At 31.5% G+C, this 20,362-nt stretch overlaps 1 protein-coding gene across 3 annotated transcripts in view; it reads right to left on the reverse strand.

Annotated features, from left to right (window-relative positions):
* The window catches only part of PDE3A (phosphodiesterase 3A), a 333,660-nt gene that overhangs the window by 100,678 nt on the left and 212,620 nt on the right, over window positions 1–20,362 (reverse strand). Inside the window, exon 1 of one of the 3 annotated variants that reach the window (XM_074268891.1) lies at window positions 412–506. The exons of the other annotated variants lie outside the window; for them this stretch is intronic. Coding sequence (XP_074124992.1) covers window positions 412–444 — 33 coding nt within the window. The 5' untranslated portion in view covers window positions 445–506. Of the gene's footprint in view, window positions 1–411; window positions 507–20,362 lie in introns of those variants that run through there. 3 annotated transcript variants of the gene reach the window in all.

A 20,362-nucleotide genomic window follows, 5' to 3' on the forward strand; every position in this document is an offset into this window, starting at 1 on the left:
TTTAAAATCTAATATGCTATAGATTCCTGACTTTCATTCTAAATTAGATTATACTTTACAAAAAAAAAAAAAAAAACTTCCAAACATTTCTATTCCACCAATTCTATTAGGAAGAAATAGATCCATCAGAAAATCTACCCATATTGGTTCCTCCATCATATGAAGAATAATACCATCATGAATGTAACTCTAGAAATGTTTAGCTCCTTTCTTTTTGGCAGACAACTCCAGCAAATGACTAGATAATTGAAGTCTGTGACTATTCTATAATAACTCTGTTCTAGGTTTGGACTTTGCTTCCTCAATCCTTCAGCCTTTTCCTTTTATTCTCCTGATGATCTATAGCAAGACTTCTTAAACTTTTTCCACTTCCAATTCCTTTTTGACAAAGAAATTTTTACACACCCCCACCTTGAATTTGAACCGAGGTTTTTCTGGCAGCATTCTTGCATGCACAAGGCAAAGTGCTATGCAACATGGGCAAGTCCTGCAAGAAATATCTCAGATTCAATACATGTTTGATGTTGAATTAATTTTTAGCTATTGTATTCAGAAACCTTTTACTGTTGTCAAATTTTCACAACCACCACATTCAGTTATACAACCCCAGATCCATAGTTTTAGAAGTTTTGGTCTATAGTATATGCTTACACCAATATTCCTATAATTTCTGTTTTAGTTAATCTGCCAAATGAAAAGCCTCAATTTTCTGAAATGTCAGGAACTGATATATGTGTATTTCTGCAAGTATATTTGAGTATATATGTATACAGGTTTATTGATATGTATTCCTATGTGTTTGTGTGTGTGTGTGTGTGTGTGTGTGTGTGTGTGTGTGTGTAGGCAATTAGTGCAGTGGATAGAACATCTTCTCTGAAGTCAGGAGAACCTAAATTCAAATTTGTCTTCAGACTATTGTTAGTTATGTGATCCTGGGCAGCACTTATCCTTGGTTTGCCTTAGGTTCTCATCTATTAAATGAACTAGAGAAGAAAATGGCAAACCATCTCTGTAAAGTAAACCCTAATGAGGTCATGAGAATTAGACATGACTAAAATAACTCAACAATAATAAATATATGTATGTAAGAAGTCATGAAGTATATCATTTTAATACATAGCTATTCTTTACCCTACCACCTCCTCTACATTGCACACTCATCTTTGATTATCTTTCTGTAGGTATTATTAAATATTTCTCCTTTTCAGAAAAGCATAGTAATATAAAATATACAGATTTCATCCCAATTAATTATCAGTGATATCTAGGAGGTCAATTCTCCTTGCTGCATTTTACATTCTAATTTTTCTTGCTTGTTAAAAATAGATATATAAGACTATATATTTCCTTTCTCATATTTTGAAAGGTTTAAATTTACAAGATGTCTTTGTTGTTCTTACATTGTAGAAAATATTTCTCATGACTACCTTGGTATATATGAGAAGGAAAGACTATTCTGTCCCAATCTGACATCTCTTTTCATTGTAAAGGCATTTTAAAATTAGATTTAACTAGGCATAGTTTGGTCCACTCCATGGCTGGCCAGGAATCCATTGTTCCTGTAAATTAAGTCATAGTCTAGAAATCCTAATCCCATTTTCAAACACAAACTCTTTTTGACAAAATTGTTTACTTCCCAAATTAACTTTTACAATTATCTTGCCTTCAGTGAGAAACAGTTATGTGAAAACCCCACTAATGATCCAAAAATCTTGGCCAATGCTGCATGATCTTTAGCAATATTTTCTTTCTGGCAGTAAAACACTTATCCAAATGAATCATTAGAATTAGGTAGTAGTCATCCAGTTTGACAATTCTTAGGAAGCTCTATCATCTTAGATACTTGTTCTGGGAAAACTGTACTCTCTCAATTTGGTCAGCAATGAGTCAATACTAACCATAATTCTTATCTTTTTTTCCAAGCATGATTCCTTATTAATGATTTTTCACCTCAAAGCATACAGGGATCTGCATTAAGAGATTATATTTACATATAACATATATTTATGAAGCCCTTTGCAAGTCTTAAAATCATTATATAAATATGAATTGTCATTGTGAGTGAACTATAAGCAAATACTTCCTTTTTAAAGTATACATTTTCTCTTTGAGAAAAACCTCATTTTTGAGTCTTTATTTCAAGAGTGCTCAGTATTTTTTCTTCTTTCCTTCATTTCCAGTATGATATTGTTCTACCCTTCTTGGCAATATTCATGAATCCTTTCAGCCTCATCTGATTTTCTTTTGCTTTTTTACAGTAAACCCCATCTCTACCTTTCTTTTTGTTTTTCTCTCTCTTTTCAGTTGTTTCAATTGTGTTCAACTCTTTGTGACATCATATGGATTTTCTTTGTAAAGATATGAGTGGTTTGTCATTTCCTTCTCCAGCTCATTTTACAAAGGAGCAACTGAGGCAAGTTGGGTTAAATGACTTGCCTAGGGTTACACAGCCATATCTGATCTCAAGAAGATGAAATCTTTCTGACTTCAGATCCAAACTCTATTCATTGCACCACTGAGCTGCCTTACCCTCTTTTATATAACTACAAAGACTAGGATGTGAAGATATATAATGTCACTTTAAACTCTCAGTCTAAGACCTTGGGGTAAGGCTAATAAGAATATGGTTGCCCAGTATTTTGTAAATCTTCTCAAAAGGGCTTTATAATAAAAATATATAATTATAGTAAAAATATAATAAAAAATACATAACTAAGCTAAGAAAGCTCAGAAAATAGCTACAATAAAGAAGCATAGGAATTCAGAAATTCAAATAATTTACATGGGACCAAAACCAACAAAAGAGTAACCAATAAAACTCATGGTATAAATTGTCTATAACCAAATGGACAATATTTGAAAATTCTAGGTAAATCCTAATACGGAATCAGCATAAACAAAATTATATCATTATATTCCAACAAAACTGAACATTCAAAGAAATGTGTTGCTAAAAATAAGAATGGAAACAGGAACTTTACCAAAATTTAATGTAATAAATGTGGTGCTGATACTCAAAACAAAAAGCAGGTAAAGAAAAAGGAAAATAAAAATCCAATCTCACTATGAAGAAAAATGATATACAAGTTTAAATCAATTCCTTCCAGGGAGAATGCAATATTTCCAGAAAATAATTCAAAATATACTAATTAGAGTATACTAGAGTTAGGAAGTGGTTCAAAACTAGGCATAATTGATCATATAGAAATAGAAAAAAAAACTTTTGACAAACTACTGATTTATGTTTTTAAAAAAGCCATCTGCATCAGCTATTTTTCACTATATAAAAAGGTTTCTTTAATATGACCTTTAGTACAGAGCTAAAGTTACTTGTAAAAGAGAAGCTCTAAAAATTTTTCTAACAACAGAAGTAAATAACAGAATAACAACTAAAAGCAAGAATACTCTTAGTCTCCACTATTATTTGACATAGCTCTAAAAAGAAAATTAATATATTTATTTATAGAAAAAAATCATTGTATACTTAGAAAACCCAGGATATCAACAAAGGTGATTCCATTCCAAATATCTTCAACATGCAGAAAACACTTGCAAATAAGATTAATAATATATACAATATATTTTTATTTAAAGCATTTTATTGTCAAAACATATGCATAGTTTTCAATATTACCCTTGCAAAACCTTGTGTTTCAAACATTTTTCTCCTTTCTTTTCCCCCCATCTCCTCCCCTAGATGGCAAGTAATGCAACATATGTTAAACAGGTGCAATTCTACTATACATATTTCCATAATTATAATGCTACCCTCAAAAATCAAATCAAAAAGGGAAAAAAGAGAAAGAAAACAAAATGGAAGCAAACAATAACAAAAAAGTAAAAATACTATATTGTGATCCATACTCAGTCCCCACATTCCTCTCTCTGGGTACAAATTGCTGTGTCTAACACAAAACCCTTGGAACTGGCCTTAAATCACCTCACTGTTGAAAAGAGCCATGTCCATCAGAACTGATCATCGAATAATCTTGTGGTTGCTGTGTACAATCATCTCTTGGTTCTATTCACTTCATTTAGCATCAGTTCATGTAAGTTTCTTCAGACCTTTCTGAAATCATCCTGCTGATCATTTCTTATACAACAGTAATATTTAATAACATTGATATACCATAACTTTTTTAGCCATTCTTCAACTGATGGGCATCCATTCAGTTTCCAGTTCCTTGAAACTACAAAAAGGACATAGAGATCCTTTTCCCTTTCTTATGATCTCTTACTCAATAGATATGATACATGCCCAATAGAAACACTACTGATCAAAGGGTATGCATAGTTTGAAAGCCCTTTGGACTTCCATATTTCACTTCAAAATGGTTGGATCAGTGAACAACTCTAACAACAATGTATTAGTGTCCTAGTTTTCCCACATCCCCTCCAAAAATTTATCATTATCTTTTCCTGTCATCTCAGCTAATCTGAAAGGACACACACAATATTTATATAATGAAAACAGCAAAGCACTTTATTAAAATAAAGGAAGACAATGATAATAGCTTACAATGATTTTTCAATGGATATAATAATTTAGTGCTACACAGATCATATTACTAAAGAAAGTTTTTTTTTTTTCCAGAATAGACAAAGCAATCGCAAATTCATTTGAAAGAACAAAAAGTCCAGAATTTCAATGAAAGTAATAATATAAATTAGGGATGAAAAGGACATAAGATTACCAGGCCTGAAATATACAATAAAGCATCCATCATCAGAATTAGAGAACAAACTAAATAAACAGCAATCTGAAACAATCTAAGGTCAATCTACAGTGACCCAGTGTTTAAATATACCCAAGAACATATAACCTGAAAAAAAGCACTACTTGGTAAGAATTTTCCCATTATTGAAAAAATTGGAAAGTACTTTGGCACAAATAAGAATAATATTATATAATATGTGCCACAAGAAGCTCAAAATGAATGTGCCACCTAAATATAAAGAATCACAACTTTAAAATAATAGAAAAGAACAAGATCAAGTACCGTTCAAAATCCTGACTTGAAGAAAAGTTCTTAATAGAACAAGGGATAAATTATAAAAGATACATCAGATAATTTTTATTTATATTTATATAAATATTTATATAAATAAAATAATTGTGGCTAAATTAAAAAGAGGAACTATTTATTAGGAGCAGAAATTTGCCCTAAATATCACTGCAAAGAGTCAGAGATCCAAGCTAAATAAAAAAGTGGAATGAATATATAAAATTAATAGTCATTCTCAATAGATATATATAGTAAGCATTACAATGTGAATAAAAAGGAAACTAAAAAGAAACAGCAATGTAACCAGGAAAAATTAATTAGGTAGAACAAATAACAAACTTAGAGAAAAGAGAAAAAAGATAATAGGAAATAATTTGTGCTTTATCAGATAGTTTTTATTGGATACTTTTCCTTATTTTTCTTGTCATAAAGGAACATGCAACATGTAGGCTGTGGGAGTAAAAGTATTTCTAGAAATGTTTATTATATAAAAATTTAAAATAATAATCTAGTTCATAATATAACTAGATAGATTTAAAACTGGTTGAAAGGACAGGCTCAGAGAATTGCCTTTAACAGTTCTTTTAATTACTTTCCTTAATCATGGATCTCACCACGTTATTTTCTTATTTAATAAACTCTAGTGATTTTCTACAACCTTTAGCATAAAAGATAAACAGCTCTATTTGGCTTTTAAAGCCCTTCCAGGTAGGACAGCAAAAAGCACTGAGTTAAAGCCACATGAGGATTACTTAAAAAAACTGGAAGAAATATAGCTTGGAGAAATGAAGATGCAAAGGAGATAGAAAAGCTGTCTTCATGTATTTTAAAGTCCGTCATATGAAAGAGGCATCATACTTGCTTTACTTAGGCCCAGAGAACAGAACCAGAAATAAATGGTTGAAATCATAGAGGCAAACATAGTTGCCTGAAGAAAGGAAAAACTTCCTAAAGATTAGAGCAATTTAAAAATGAGATGATCTCTCTTGGGTAATCACAGGCAACTCACTGGCAAATTGTATTGGGAATTCTTTTTGAGGCATGAGTCAAAGAAGATGTCTTTTGAGGCCCCTTTCTACTTCTGAAATTCTGATTTTATGATCCTATATCTATGAGACCCCTAATTATAGGGAATACAGCATAGTGGGAAGCTATATGGTGCAGTGGGTTGAGGACCAAGTCTGGAGTCAGGAAAACTTATCATCCTGAATTCAATTTTGGTTTCAGGTACTTATAAGTTGCGTAATCTTGAGGAAGTTGCTTAATATTACCTTTCTTGTTTCAATGCCTTTGACTATCTTTCATTTCTACATAACTCTCATTCTTAACTTCTGCCTTCAAGATAACAATACAAGCACCATTTACTAGATGAGATCTTTGCCTCATTTTCTTTATCTATAAACTCAGCTAAAGGAGGAAATTGCAAACCATTCTGGTATCTCTGCCAAGAAAACCCCATGAAGATCTGGATTCAACTGAAACAACTGAACAACATATATAGTAGACTAAGTAATGGACTTCAAGACAGGATGATCTGGATTCATATTCTCTCTCTGAAAATAGCTGTGTGCAAAGGGAGAAGCCACTTTATTTTTAATGGGCATTGAAGAATGTTCTAGAGGTATTTACTAAGTCTTGAACCAATTAAAATTCATGTAGTAAGGGAAAGTTCCCTGGCTGGGGGAGGAAATTATAAAATGTTTCAATATTGCTATAACCAAAAAATAAAAATAAAAAGTTGGCTTATCTTGGGGAAAGTTTCTATTGTACTGATATGAATAAAATTAAGGGAGATTCTTTTTTGCAATCTTACTATCTTTTCATTACTTTCTGTAAGAAATTAAACCCATTCAAACTAAAGCAATATAAAAATTGTATTAATTTTGATATGCTTATCTTGATAAAATTTAAATTGTTCCCTTTCCTGAGTTTTCCATAAAGACTCAAACTTTAAAAGCTAAATACACAAAACTGGGGTGGCATATTTGTAAGCATAAAGAATGTTTACTGTCCTGGGGCATGTACTTCTCTATGAGATCAATAAGTATAAGTTGAAAAGAGAAACAATCACTTATCTAATTATAAAAATTTTATCCTATAAAAAGACTTGGAATTCCCTTTCCCCCTTCCCTTAGTAACAAAAATGCAAAAGAAAAAAAAAAGTTATTTCAAAGATGATCCCATTTAATAACCAAGTATATTATAAAAACAATCATGAAAAATCATTATAATTGTAACTTCCAGTCCCTCACTCTTTTCCTATTCTCCCTATATTGCTTTTCAGCATGTTTCATAGCCTAATCCTCAAAATAAAAACAGAAACAAAAATGGGTTACTTCTACCATGAAAGAGAAACTATGCATTGTAACAGACAGTAGAAATACTGTCTGAATTTTTCTCAGTAAAAAACAGTGGAGTAGTCAAAGAGTAATGTGAAATAACCAGGTATACAACTCTACATTCTCATCTAAATACAGAGAAATACATAATACAAATGAAAGATATCTAAAGATAGACACAGATTATCCAATGTAGTTTCATATGGAAAGGAAGACAGAATGCCTAGATCTTTTTACTCTCTCACTTGTATATTCTATACTGATTAAATGTCTATGTGTCATGTACTATGCTAAATCTTGATGATATAAAGAAAATTGACTTCATTCAAGTAGTTCCCTTCATCTGGAGTGCTTTCATTTTCTAATTCTAAATTAATCAAAATCCACCCATTTCACAAGGTTCAGCTCAAGTAATATAAACCTTTCTCTGATATGGACAGGGGCTTTAAAAATGGTAGATAGATTTCAGGAAGTCCTTGAACTTGGGCAGCAATTGGGAGGAAATTTCACCTTTATTTTTAGTAATCTTTAGTTTCCTCTGTATTTTATTTCATGTATTTAAAAATATAATAAAAATAAAAGCCTATAACCAGAATATTATAAAAAAAAAAAAAAAAAGAAAAAGAAAAAGGTCTATAACCAGAATGACTACCAAAAAAGATCAATGATACACACAAAAAGCTTTTAGATTAAGATAATATAATTTCATGTTTGAAGAAACTTGAAAATCATTTGTTTAATCCCTTAATTTTACTAACGAGCAAATTGAAGCCAACTGAATTTGGCTGGTTTATTCAAGATCACAAAGGAAATATATAAGCCAGGATTGGAACCCAGTTTCTTTCTCTGATTTTGTATCACCTCAGGTTTTCTCTACACTTTCCAGAACATACAAATCTCCCTTCTGTAACCTAATGTTTTTAGGAAGTAGGAAGAAAAGGAAAAAATGAAGAAATTAGCTTTTATTAAGCATCTTCTTTGTGCCAGACACTGATAGGTCCTTAATAAATACTAACTAATTTAATCTTCTCAAAACCCTGAGAGATTGGTGCTATAATTATTCTCATTTTACATAAAAGGAAACTAACGTAGAGAGAGGTTAAGTGTGTGTAAAGATCTAGTGTTTGAGGCTAGATTTAAACTCAGGTATTCTGGACTTCCAATCCAGTGTTATATCCTCTATACTATCTAGTTGCCTCCAATTGTTTTTAGAGCTTCTTTGTGTGCTAAATTAGACTTCTCAATTTGACTTTGATAATTGTTTATTCTAAATCAGGGTGTACTGTACTACATAGCTCCCAATCAACAAATATTTGATTGAGGCCCATTCTTAAAGAATGTTGAAACTGACAAATTATGAGAAAGAACTTTTAAAATCTCTTCTTTAACAGAGTAAAAACTGAGTCCAAGGTAGAAGTCAGCAAGAATTTATGAGTTAATACTAACCCCTCAGGATAGCAATATTATACACACATGTACATATACATGTATATGTATTTTATGTATATGAATATGCATTTATATATATATGTGTATATATATATATATATATATATATATATATATATATATATATATATATATATATATAGTTAAAGAGAAAGATGCACACAGACACATGAAGAGAGAGAAAGAGAGAAGGGGGGGAGGAGGAGGGAGAGGGGGAGCGGGGAGGGGGGGAAGGGGAGGGGGAGGGGGAGGGGGAGGAGGAGGGAGAGGGAGAGAGAAAATCCCCAATACCTACTTTCAAATTGGGAGTGGAGTCAGGGAACCCTAGGGAGGTAGAGTAGAAAATTTGGAAGAGTCAGAAATAGAGGTTTGAGAGAATATTGAGAGGAACTGCTCAAATTCTGGCTTCTAAATCTTGGCATGACATTCAAAAAGGCATATTTTCTCTTTAAGTTATTATTTTTCTCATTAACAAATGTTACTTGATTCCTTTATAAAAGTTTGGTGATAATGAGAATATTCAGATACACACATTATATGACTGCCAAATATTATTATTATTAAAGTTGGTGTTATTATTATAAGAACATTTTTAAGCCATTCTAATTAATGGTAAACTATTTCCTACCCCCACATACACCCACATTCTGATGCATGTTATCTATTTTTTCCACCTACAAGGAATATTTGAATAATCCATTGTGGGAAGGGGTGTCTGAAAAGAAGAAAACAGGAAAGTACTTTTAGAAATAATAATGCCAACATTCTAAAACTTCCACCAAAATTTCATTGTTTCAAACAGAGTTGATTTTTGGAAAATTAGAATATGAGGAACTTTATGAGGAATAGGAGATAATATAAAAAAGAAGGCAATTCTAATTTCACCCTCATGACACTAAAAGGCATTATAGAATTGTGAGGGAAAGATTGTATTCAAAGTGAGCAGATAAGTTTTGTAGTTAGCTCTAATGCTCTGTTGATTTGGACAACTTCTCTGTGCCTTAAAAAAAAAAAAAAATTCAAATGAAGATTTAATTACCCAAGCTCCTATAACTATTGTTAAATTCACTTTTATCTTTGTTTTTTTTTTTTTTTTTTCCTTCCATCCTTCTGCCACCTTCTCATTGATACCTACTGAAACTTGGTTTTCTTTAGAAGACATATCATCCTTTCATATCCTCAAACTCAACAGAGCCAAAACAAAACTTTTTACAATCCTTTTCAATTTACTTCTCTCCAACTTACTTCTCTCCAACTCTCAATTTGCAGCTCTGGTCAATTACAAATCTATGAAATAAGACTCCTGCCCAGGATAAATCAATCACTTCTAATCTCCTCATCACTATTAACTGAGCCTTGAAGATTCTAGACATCATCCAACCTTCTTCAGCTTCCTTTCCTCTCTAATTAGAGGGCTGGAAGATAAAGAACTAAACTCCTCCCCAGATCTTCCTATATAGGGAACAAAAATTGGATTTCTAGTTTAGTCACTCTCCATTTGCAAATCTTCTTGGTTTCTCCTGGTATCTCCTAATCCTTGGTTTTCTAGCTTCCTTTTATGTATTGTCACTCTCAAATAGAGTCTATCCTCCTTGAGGTAGGAACTATCTTTGTTTTCTTTGTGTCTGCAGGGCTTAGCATTGTATCTGGAATATAGCAGGCTTTGACAAATGTATATTAAATTGATCAATTCCAATCTCTCTTCTGTGTTGACACCACCATTCTCTCTGCATCTGACTCTTTTTCCCCCCTTCCTAACATCTCAATTGCCAAGTTGTGTTGATTCTGCTTTTTAGTTTTCCCATCTTTATACCAACCCAGTTGCTACACAATTCAGTCCCTCAAAGCCTCTTACCTAGATAATTTTATTATTTTCATTCTAGATCTTCTTGCTGTTGATCTTTCCTTTCTCTAATTCATTTATAGAGCTGGGGAAAGAGATACAAGTCTAATCCTTTGATGAGGAAACCCCCAAAACTCTTAAAATCTCCTGGGACTCTGCCTCAGGGTCTCTGCCCCACCCAAGCACAAAAAGTTTCCTCCTTATCTAAAAACCCATTGAATTCTATTAAATTCTAAGCCAGACTGGAACTCAACTCAGAAGCCTACCTGGGACTCCACCCATGAGCCCTTTCAGATTATCAAAAGCCCCCCTATTATAAAAAGGGCTAAACTGGAGTCCACTCTTTGCAGAAATCCCAAACATGGCATCCTTATGCCGGTTATTTTAAGGATTTCTGCCCACTAGACCTATGGTTCTGGTGCCCTTTTATCTCTACCCTCAACTTTACTAACTAAACTTTACTTCCAAACCCTACAATAAACCTCTTTTATCAATCTAGGTTTTCAGGTCTGTAAATTCCTTCACAGAGGACTCTTGTGCCACTACTAGACCTCATTTAACTCTGTATGCTTGCACCAAATCCAAAGGGGTTGCAGGAAAGCTCTATTTGACTCCCTGTACCCCGAACCTGCCACTAGACCTCAATTAAACCTAATTTCATTTAGGTATTCCTTATTTAGTTCTCATCAATATAATTTGAATTTTTTTACAATCAATGCTTTTTTAATATTATTATTTATATAATATTATTATTATATTTATTAAATATATTATATAGAATAATATCCAACAGAACAATGGAATAAAATAGGTTGAATAATACTCAATTATCTTAACTTCTTGTTCTAGATTTTCTATAATTTGGGTTACCCTCTTCCCAGAATTTCACATAACTCAATTTTCATTCTAGACATTCTAGACAAACTTCTGTTTCAAACTCAGTATGCCATATCTTACCCTAGTGCATTCATACAATCTGTCTTTAATACCTATAATTTACCATTTCCTTATCTTTGCTTTTCAGAATCCTCCTCTTTCCTCAAACTCATCTTGTTTCACGGCCTATAGAAAGCTTTTTAATGATTATTCCTAGCTAAAAATAGTCTATCTTTTCTAAAAGTTTCATCTCATTAGGATGCAAACTCCTTAAGATCAGGGACCATGCCATTTTTAATCTTTGTAATCCTAAAACAGTCATACATATAGTGGCTACTGAATAAATGCTGAGTTTAATTCATTGAATTATTTTTTACTGAATAAAAACATTTTGAATCAATTTCAGTATTTATAATTTGGAGATAATCTATATGGTAAACTTTTACTGGAAGTAAATATATTTTTGCCTCCATTTCTAGAAAAGTCAATCACTTTAACCCAACCAATATATATTGAGCACCTATTATGTATAAGGCCTTGTTCTAAATACTATAAAGAATATACAAAAAAGTTACAATACTTGTCCTTAATGAGTTTTCAATCCAGTGAAGAACACAAACAAGTATTTTACAAAGTCAGATTATAGTCCCAAACCATTTATGCTATATATTTTTAGATCTATATCTCTAGAAAAGAATTGAAACTTAAAATACGGGCTAGCTAACATGTTGGAGGTATAGCCAGTATGTTGGACAACAAAATATGCATACAAAAATAATTAGGTCACAGTACAAAACTGAATCTATAAAAATTGAATTGTGAAAAATATATATTAAAAAAAAAAGCTAGTGAAATATTAAGCACCATTAAAGTAAACATAATATCCAAACAAGGAGGGGTAAACTCCACATTATATTCTGCTGGTTGCATCTGACCTGGAATATTATGTCATATTCTTAGGCATTGTATTTTAGGATGGATATTGAAATTTAATATGCATTCATATAAAGTAACCAGGGTGATAAAAAACAGGAGACTATATTGTAATGTTCTGATAGTCTCTCAGTTGTAATCCTTCTCTGGTAGGAGGTTTCTTCTCTCTGTATAATTTTTTCCTCTGTGAGGAGGTTTCTTGGGAGGCCTCTGAAACCTTCCCCTCCAAAAGTGTGGGATTGCTGGATTTGCAAATCCACTGAACGTCTTCTCTTTGACTCAATCCAGACTCCTGTCCCAACTCAATGTACCAGTCTAGACTGACTTCAGACTCAATGTTGCCTTCTTTTATCCTCACAGAGAATGGGCTTGTGAGAACTCAGGGGCTTGTGGGAAATAATTCAACCAACAAACTTGCTCCTTTTAAAGGTGTAAACTCCTTTAAATATGTAAACTTCTTTTCAGAAGTCTAAAGGTGTAAACTTCTTTTAAAGGTTTGAACTAAAGGTGTGAATTCTGAGCTAGAGAATTGTTTAGACAACCTGAGTTATCACCTTGTAATCCTAACACTATATCAAATGATTAAAACAATTAAAGTTTGTTAACCTGGAAAGATAAGACTAGAGGGAGCTATAATAATAGTGATCAAGTTATTCATGGATGTAAAAGAGAATATTTCTTCTATTCTACAGAAAAATAATTGTGTTCTATTTGATTCTAAAAAGCAGGAGTGAAAACATGGGCAGAGGTTTTAAAAATATTTATTTAGATATATGGTAAAGAAAATTATCTTAAGCATTTGAGCTTACCAAAATAGACTAGGTTGTATTACAGAACAGTAGATTACCCACTAGTGTAGTCCTTTGACCATTTATCACTGTCATTTTTTAGTTCATTCAAGTATCAGAAAAGCTAAGAGATTCATAAGGGTATTTTAGATTTTGGAATTCTGAAATTTTAAGTTTCTGCAAGATCAATTTTATCCTTAAAAACAACAATAACATTTAGCATTTATATATCACTTTAAAGTTTGCAAAGAGCTTTAAGTATTTTTTTCTAGCAAGTGTTTGAGCAAGTATATTTTAAAAATTTTTTATAATGTTGGGAGAAAGTCTAATCTAAAATGTAGTCCTCCCTTATCTCCCTCACTCTCAAAAAGAAGAAATTGTGAGTCCTTTCCTGGTCTAAATGAAGCAATCTTTAATGAATAGTGAGTTGAATCATTTAATTACATAATAAAAGACCTGCAGAATCAAGCATAAATCAACAATAATTTCAGAAATATACAGAATCATCACCATAATTTAGGGTGTAGTACCCTATGAGGAATTTCACTGTTATACCCAGAAGAGTTATGGAGAAGGAGAAGCTATACCTTTGCCATACTTGACTGTTTAACACCATGAGGGAATAAATGTACAAGTGTCTATCAATTTTAGGCTAAATCTCTGACCTTTCTGAAAGAGCCTAAGGCTAGAGGTAGTGAAGATTGCAGCTGTTCATTGAAGAGCTAGTCCATAGATTCCAGGAAATTGCCCTCTTAACTGAAATTTTATAATGTTTTTCCAAGTTCTAATAATATAGAACTAGATAGGGAATAAATTATAACAAAACTACCTATGATTTAAAACAAAACAAACAAAAAAAAAAACTTCTCAGCCCTGATCTTCTAAACAAGGAATCAGACATTGCAGTGTCATCCTTTTCCATATTTATAGACTTTTCCTAGGAAAGTCCACTGCTTTTACTTTGAAGGCACTTGTGAACAAAACAAACAAAACTTGAAAGCACTAGTGCAGGTATTGACACACTTTTCAGATAACCCTAGAAATTATATTTTCTAATGTTGTCTATAAGAAATCAATTTTCATTTTCCTGAATTTTTACTTTTCTCTAGAGTCTTTCTTTTATATTGTTCTATATAAGTTTCTGAGAGTTTCATATATTTTCTACTTGGCACATCACCACTGAGAATAGCTGATTAAAGGCATCAGAAAATGGAAAATCACATTTTTTTTTCACAGATCATTTATAAAAATGTAAAAGAAGTCTAATCTCAGCACTTATCCCTGGAGTATCCTTTACCCTCTCGTTATTTAACAAGTAACATCTGGCTTATTCTTGTACTTTGTTTTTTCTTAAATATTGATATTAATCTGTTATACCATCTGACCCTATTTTACTAGGAAATAAAAAGTATGCAATTTTATTCAAAGTCAAAGTTTACCCACAATATCACCTCATTACTCCCTGCCCCCATCCTTCTATTGGTGCGTTGCCAATGAAAAATATATTAAATGTATTGTTGAAACCTCAAATTAGGATTTTTGAAATTGAAAAATTATTTAGAAGATTGTTTTCTTCTTTTTTTTTTTTTTGAGAGGAATGCAGATAGAAATAAGAAGGAATGGACTACCAAACAATTGTTGAGACCAGGAGTTAAAGTTAGGTGATCAGCAAGATGGCAGAGTAAATTTTTTCAGCATTTTATCATAATCAAAAAAAAAATGAAGAAAAACTATATGTAAATAAAGTACACATAAATATATACACATCTAGTAATCAAAGTGGTCATAAACAGGAGGAGTAAAGGAATACTCCACAAGTTAAATGTCTACTGAAATAAAATTGGGGAATCAAAATGTTTAAAACTCAAAATTATTCTAGGTATAGTCAGAACTTTTGTACATAGATAATGACAATTATATCACATGCTGTGTTTTTCGAATGACTTTTATGGTCACAATGCAATCTATTTTTGTTTATGACTATCCACAGCTTGCAAGAGTAAGAAAACTAATCCTTCCTAGTACTCAATAGAAAAAAAATACAACTTTTTGGAGGGAAATGAAATGGTGAGATGAAGACTAGGTAATGCTAAGCAATTCTAGAGATAAAGTGATCTGTCATCAAAGGAAAGGGACTAAGAGACTTAAATGTAGTCAATTGTCCCTAGAGCCTCCAACTAGTTTTGGCACATTGAAGGATTGAGGAAATAAAAATTTCTATCATGGAAATAGTATAAAGGGGCATAGTCAAACAGTAAGTAAGAATGTCAGGGATAACTATAAATAAAAGAAATAGGATAAAAGGCAAAAAGTATGAAACAATTATATGCATCAGAAATAGGATTAATAAAGATTAAATAAATCCTTATCGCTCTAATCTTATAGATGACTTTTAAAATTCTGTTTAGCCTATGACTTCTATTATATTTGCCCATCAAAAAAGGAAATTATTCCCTAGCCTATTAAGGTGCTAAATGGGCAAAATCTCCAAACTATGCATTTTTAAAAAATATTTTAGAAGTAGAATATATTTTGATACTTTAAGGAACTCATGCCTCATAGTTGTGTAAGGATTCCTTCCACCAATGCAAAGCATTCATTGATGTAAGCATCATTTTCTTCATCACTAACATAGGATCATAGTTTTATCAGTACAGTATCTCTGGGAGGAAAAAAAGCAATTATGAAAGTAATTATTCTATTTGATGATAATGAAACAATCAAAATGTTTGTTGTGATCTCTTTTTCTTTTTGCTAACATAATTAATGAATTTTACTACTTAAAAGAGCACTTGCAATAGACTGACTGAGATGTGTTCTTCATATCTAAGAGTGTTGATATTTATCAAGGCAATCATGATTCTGGCTTTTAATTTATCCAGCCCAGTATTTAGCATGTTATACTCTACATATGAATTAAATGAATAAGGTGACAATATAAAGCCTTGTCATATTCCTTTCTTCATCTTCTTAAAACATTTTATTTTCCCCAATTATATGTAACAATTTTAACATTTGTTTATTTTAACTGAGTTACAAAATCTTTCTTCCTTTTCTTTCTTTCCTTTCCTCTTTCTGAGATGGTAAGCAATTTATTGCTATAAAGTAGAGTCATACAAAACATGTTTCCAAAATAGGCATGCCATGGAGAAGAAAACAAGACCAAAATAACAAGAAAAAAAAATTAAAAATTAAAAGGATATTTTAATCTCATTCAAGACTCCACCAGTTATTTCTCTAGAGAGGAATAGTATCTTTCATCATAAGCCCTTTGGAATTGTCTTGGACAACTGTATTCCTGATAATAGCTAAATCATTCACATTAATCATTGTATATTGTTGTTACTGTGAACAATTTTCTTCTGATTCTGCTTATGTCACTTTGTATCAGTTCATGGGATACTTTCCAGGTTTTCCTGAGGGCATCCTACTCATTATTTCTTGTAGAGCATTAACATTGCATCAAGATTATATATCACAACTTATTCATTCTTCAATTGCTAGGCATCCCCTCAAATTCCAATTCTTTGTCACCACTAAATGAGCTTCTATAATTATTTTTGTTCATACTAGTTCTTTACCTTTTTATTTTGTTTTTAATCTCACTGGGATATAGATCTGGTAGTGCAATTGCTAAATTAAAGGATATGCATGATTTTATAACTTTTTAGGCATAGTTCCAAATTGCTTTTCTGAAGATTGAATAAACTTACAATTCCATAGAGTATTAGTATCCTAATTTTCACAAATCCCCTCCAGCATTTGTCTTTTTTTTTTTTTAACAGTCATTTTAGTCAATCTGATAAATGTGGGATATCTCAGAGTTATTTTAATTTGCATTCATCTAATCAGCAGTGACTTAGAGCATTTTATATGATTGTAGATATCTTTGTTTATTTCATCTAAAAGTTGCCAGTTCATATCCTTTTATCTTTAGCTATTTAGGAAATATCTTGTATCTTTATAAAATTGATCCAGTTTTCTATATACTTGAAAAATGAGGCATTCACTTCAGAAACTTACCATAAAATTATTTTTCACAGTTGTCATTATTGTATGTTTCTCTCCTTTGTATTTTCCCTATTTATTATCCTCTCTCTTCTTTCACCCTTTCCATCCTCAAAATATTTTGCTTCTAATTACTGCCTCCCCTGATCGGCCTTATTTTTTATCAACCTCATCCATCAGGCCTCATCCCCTTCTCAATCTACTTGCTTGTAAAGTAAAATATATTTCTATATACAATTGAATGTGCATGCACTTTGAGCACCATCCTATATCTTCTATCTTCCTCTATACTATATTTCACATCTCTTTTATGTGAGAGAATTTATCTCATTCTACCTCTCCCTTTCCCCTTCTCTTTTTTATTCCTTAATTTTATTTTTTGGCTGTCATTCCACAGTTAATTAAATCTGTACCTTCTGTCTACGGATTTTCACTCTATAATGTCCCAATAAGAGAAAGTTTTAGGAATTTAACTTATCTTCTCATGTAGGAATGTGAACAGTTTAACCTTTTTGAATAGCTTATGATTTTTCTTTCTTGTTTACCTTTTTGTGATTCTCTTGAGTTTTGTATTCAAAGGCCAAATTTTCTATTCAACTTGGATCTTTTTGTCAGGAATGCTTGCTTAAAAGTTTTCTACGTTATTAAATATCCAGTTTTCTCTTGAAGGATTATACTTAATTTTGCTGGATAAGTGATTCTTGGTTGTAGTCCTAGGTCCATTGTCATCCAGAATATCATTTTTATTATTTGATAATTTTATGTAGAAACTGTTAAATCTTGATCCTGGATATGACTCTATGACATTTAAATTAAGAAAAAATTCTTAATCTTGCTTCCTACAATATTTTCTCCTTGCCTTAGGAACTCTGGAATTTAACTATAATATTCCTAAACATTTTCATTTTGGGATCTCTTTCAGGAGATGATCTGTTCATTCTTTCAATTTCTATTTCACTAATCTCGATATTTTGGCAGTTTTATTTGATACTTTTTGAAATATGATGTTTAGACTCTTTTTTACCATGAATTTCATGTTTCAAGTAGTGTAATAATTATTAACTATCTCTCTCGTCAATTGGTTTTCTAAGTCAGTTATTTTCCAAAGACATGTTTCACATTTTCTTCTATTTTTCCCATCCTTCTGATTTTGTTTTATTGTTTCTTGATGTCTCATTGTAATGCTTAGCTTCCATTTGCCTAATTCTAATTTTTAAGAAATTACTGTTGTTACTGTGCTTTTGTAATTCCTTTTCCATTTAGCTAATTCTGCTTTTTAAGGAGTTCTCTTCAATGGAGTTTTGTTGTGACAGACTTTCCTGGCACCTTAAAAGTTGTTGAGCCAGAAAATTGTTTCAATTATCCTTTTGTTCATTCTGTCAGTCCCCCCCAAAAAATTTTGAGTTTGCATTTTAAAGTTTGAAGGAGAATTTAGGAGTCTTTCCTGTTTTCTATAATCTTGGTTCTACCTCCTTTCCTTTCCTAATACTGAATCAATCATTTGTTTTATATTTAGTCCTAACTGTTGCTTCTTGGTCTGCATACAAATTCCTCAGAAGATTAGTGATATGATCTGGTACTCCCATATTTTAATAGGTATGCACTCAAAAGCTTTACTAATCACTGAAATAATTAATTTTTTTGTGTGTGTGTGTGTTGAACTCCCTTCCTTTTTCCATAACCCAGCAAATGTTGGCATATTGGGTTTTAGTTCCTCTGTCTTTAAAAACAGCCTGGACTTCTAGAAATTCTTAGTTCACATATTGCTGAATTCTAGCTTGCAGAATCTTAATCATAACCTTGCTGCTGGGTAAAATGAGTACAACTATTCAGTAGTTTGAACTTTCTTGTAATTTCCTTTCTTTAGGAGTGGGACATAAACTGACCTTTTCCAGATTATATCACAATTGGGCAGCAAGTGAAAGTGATCGAGTTTAGAAGCCTCTTGATAAGGGTAAAAGTAGAGCATGTAAAATTTGTTTGAAGTTTAACATTTAAAAACCTACTAAGATCATTTCATCTGTTTCCATCATCTCCTGGAAAATGCAAGGAGAAGAAATCAAAGCAATGTCATCTTTTATATTTTTGGCCCAAAGATCACTGCAGATGTTGACTGAAGCCAAGAAATTAAAACACTCTTTGAAAGAAAAACTATGACAAATTTGGATAGTATACTAGAAAAGCAGAGATATCACCTTATAAACAAAAGTCCATAGAGACAAAATTATGGTTTTTTTCCTGTAATAACATCCGGCTGTAAGAGTTAGACTATAAGGTAACTGTGGTATTGCAGAATTGATGCTTTTGAATTATACTAAAAAAAGACTTGTGAAAATCCATAAGACAACAAGGAGATCAAATCAGTCAATACTTAAAAAAAAAAAAAAAAAAAAAAAAAAAAAACTATGACTATTCAGTGGAAGAACAAATCATAAAGCTAAAGCCTCAATACTTTGGCCATGTAATGAGAAAAGAGAACTGAATGGAAAAGATAGATGTTGGTTAAGGCAAAAGGCAAAAGAATAAAGAAATGACAAAGAATGAAAAATTAGATAGCATCATCTAAGCATGAACATGAACTTGGACACACTTCAATAAATAACAGAGATGAAAAAAGGGCTATCATGCTATGGTACATATAGTCATGAAGAATTGTATGGGACTGAATGACTGTACAACAATAACAAAAGTTCTTTTGATGGAATATAAATTTGTAACAGGATCTTTTCCCCTAATCCCTGGAAATGCATTTTAATTTTAAATTGTTAGGTTTCTTAAAACTATTTTGTGAGTAAGATTGTTATCCATGAAAAAAAAATTGTTTAAGTTACATTGGAGAAAATAACTTATTTGAGCTATATCGTTTCCAGTGAAAAAATGAGTTTATTGATAATCTACAATATTAAATAGTAACAATTTCTAATGATTGACTTTTATACAAGTATTGTTGAACTTATCCCCTCAAATATCAAGATGAATCGTGTATTTTACAAATTGTATTATTTTACTATTACTATTGTATAAGACAATCACTACTAACTGGGGTGTGCTAAAATTGTGAATTTGTTTATTTTAAGCACAAGACCTTAGAAATTTGTGTGCAAATATTGAAATATTACT

Source organism: Sminthopsis crassicaudata, chromosome 5, assembly GCF_048593235.1.
Source record: "Sminthopsis crassicaudata isolate SCR6 chromosome 5, ASM4859323v1, whole genome shotgun sequence".
Classification (NCBI taxonomy): Eukaryota; Metazoa; Chordata; class Mammalia; order Dasyuromorphia; family Dasyuridae; genus Sminthopsis; species Sminthopsis crassicaudata.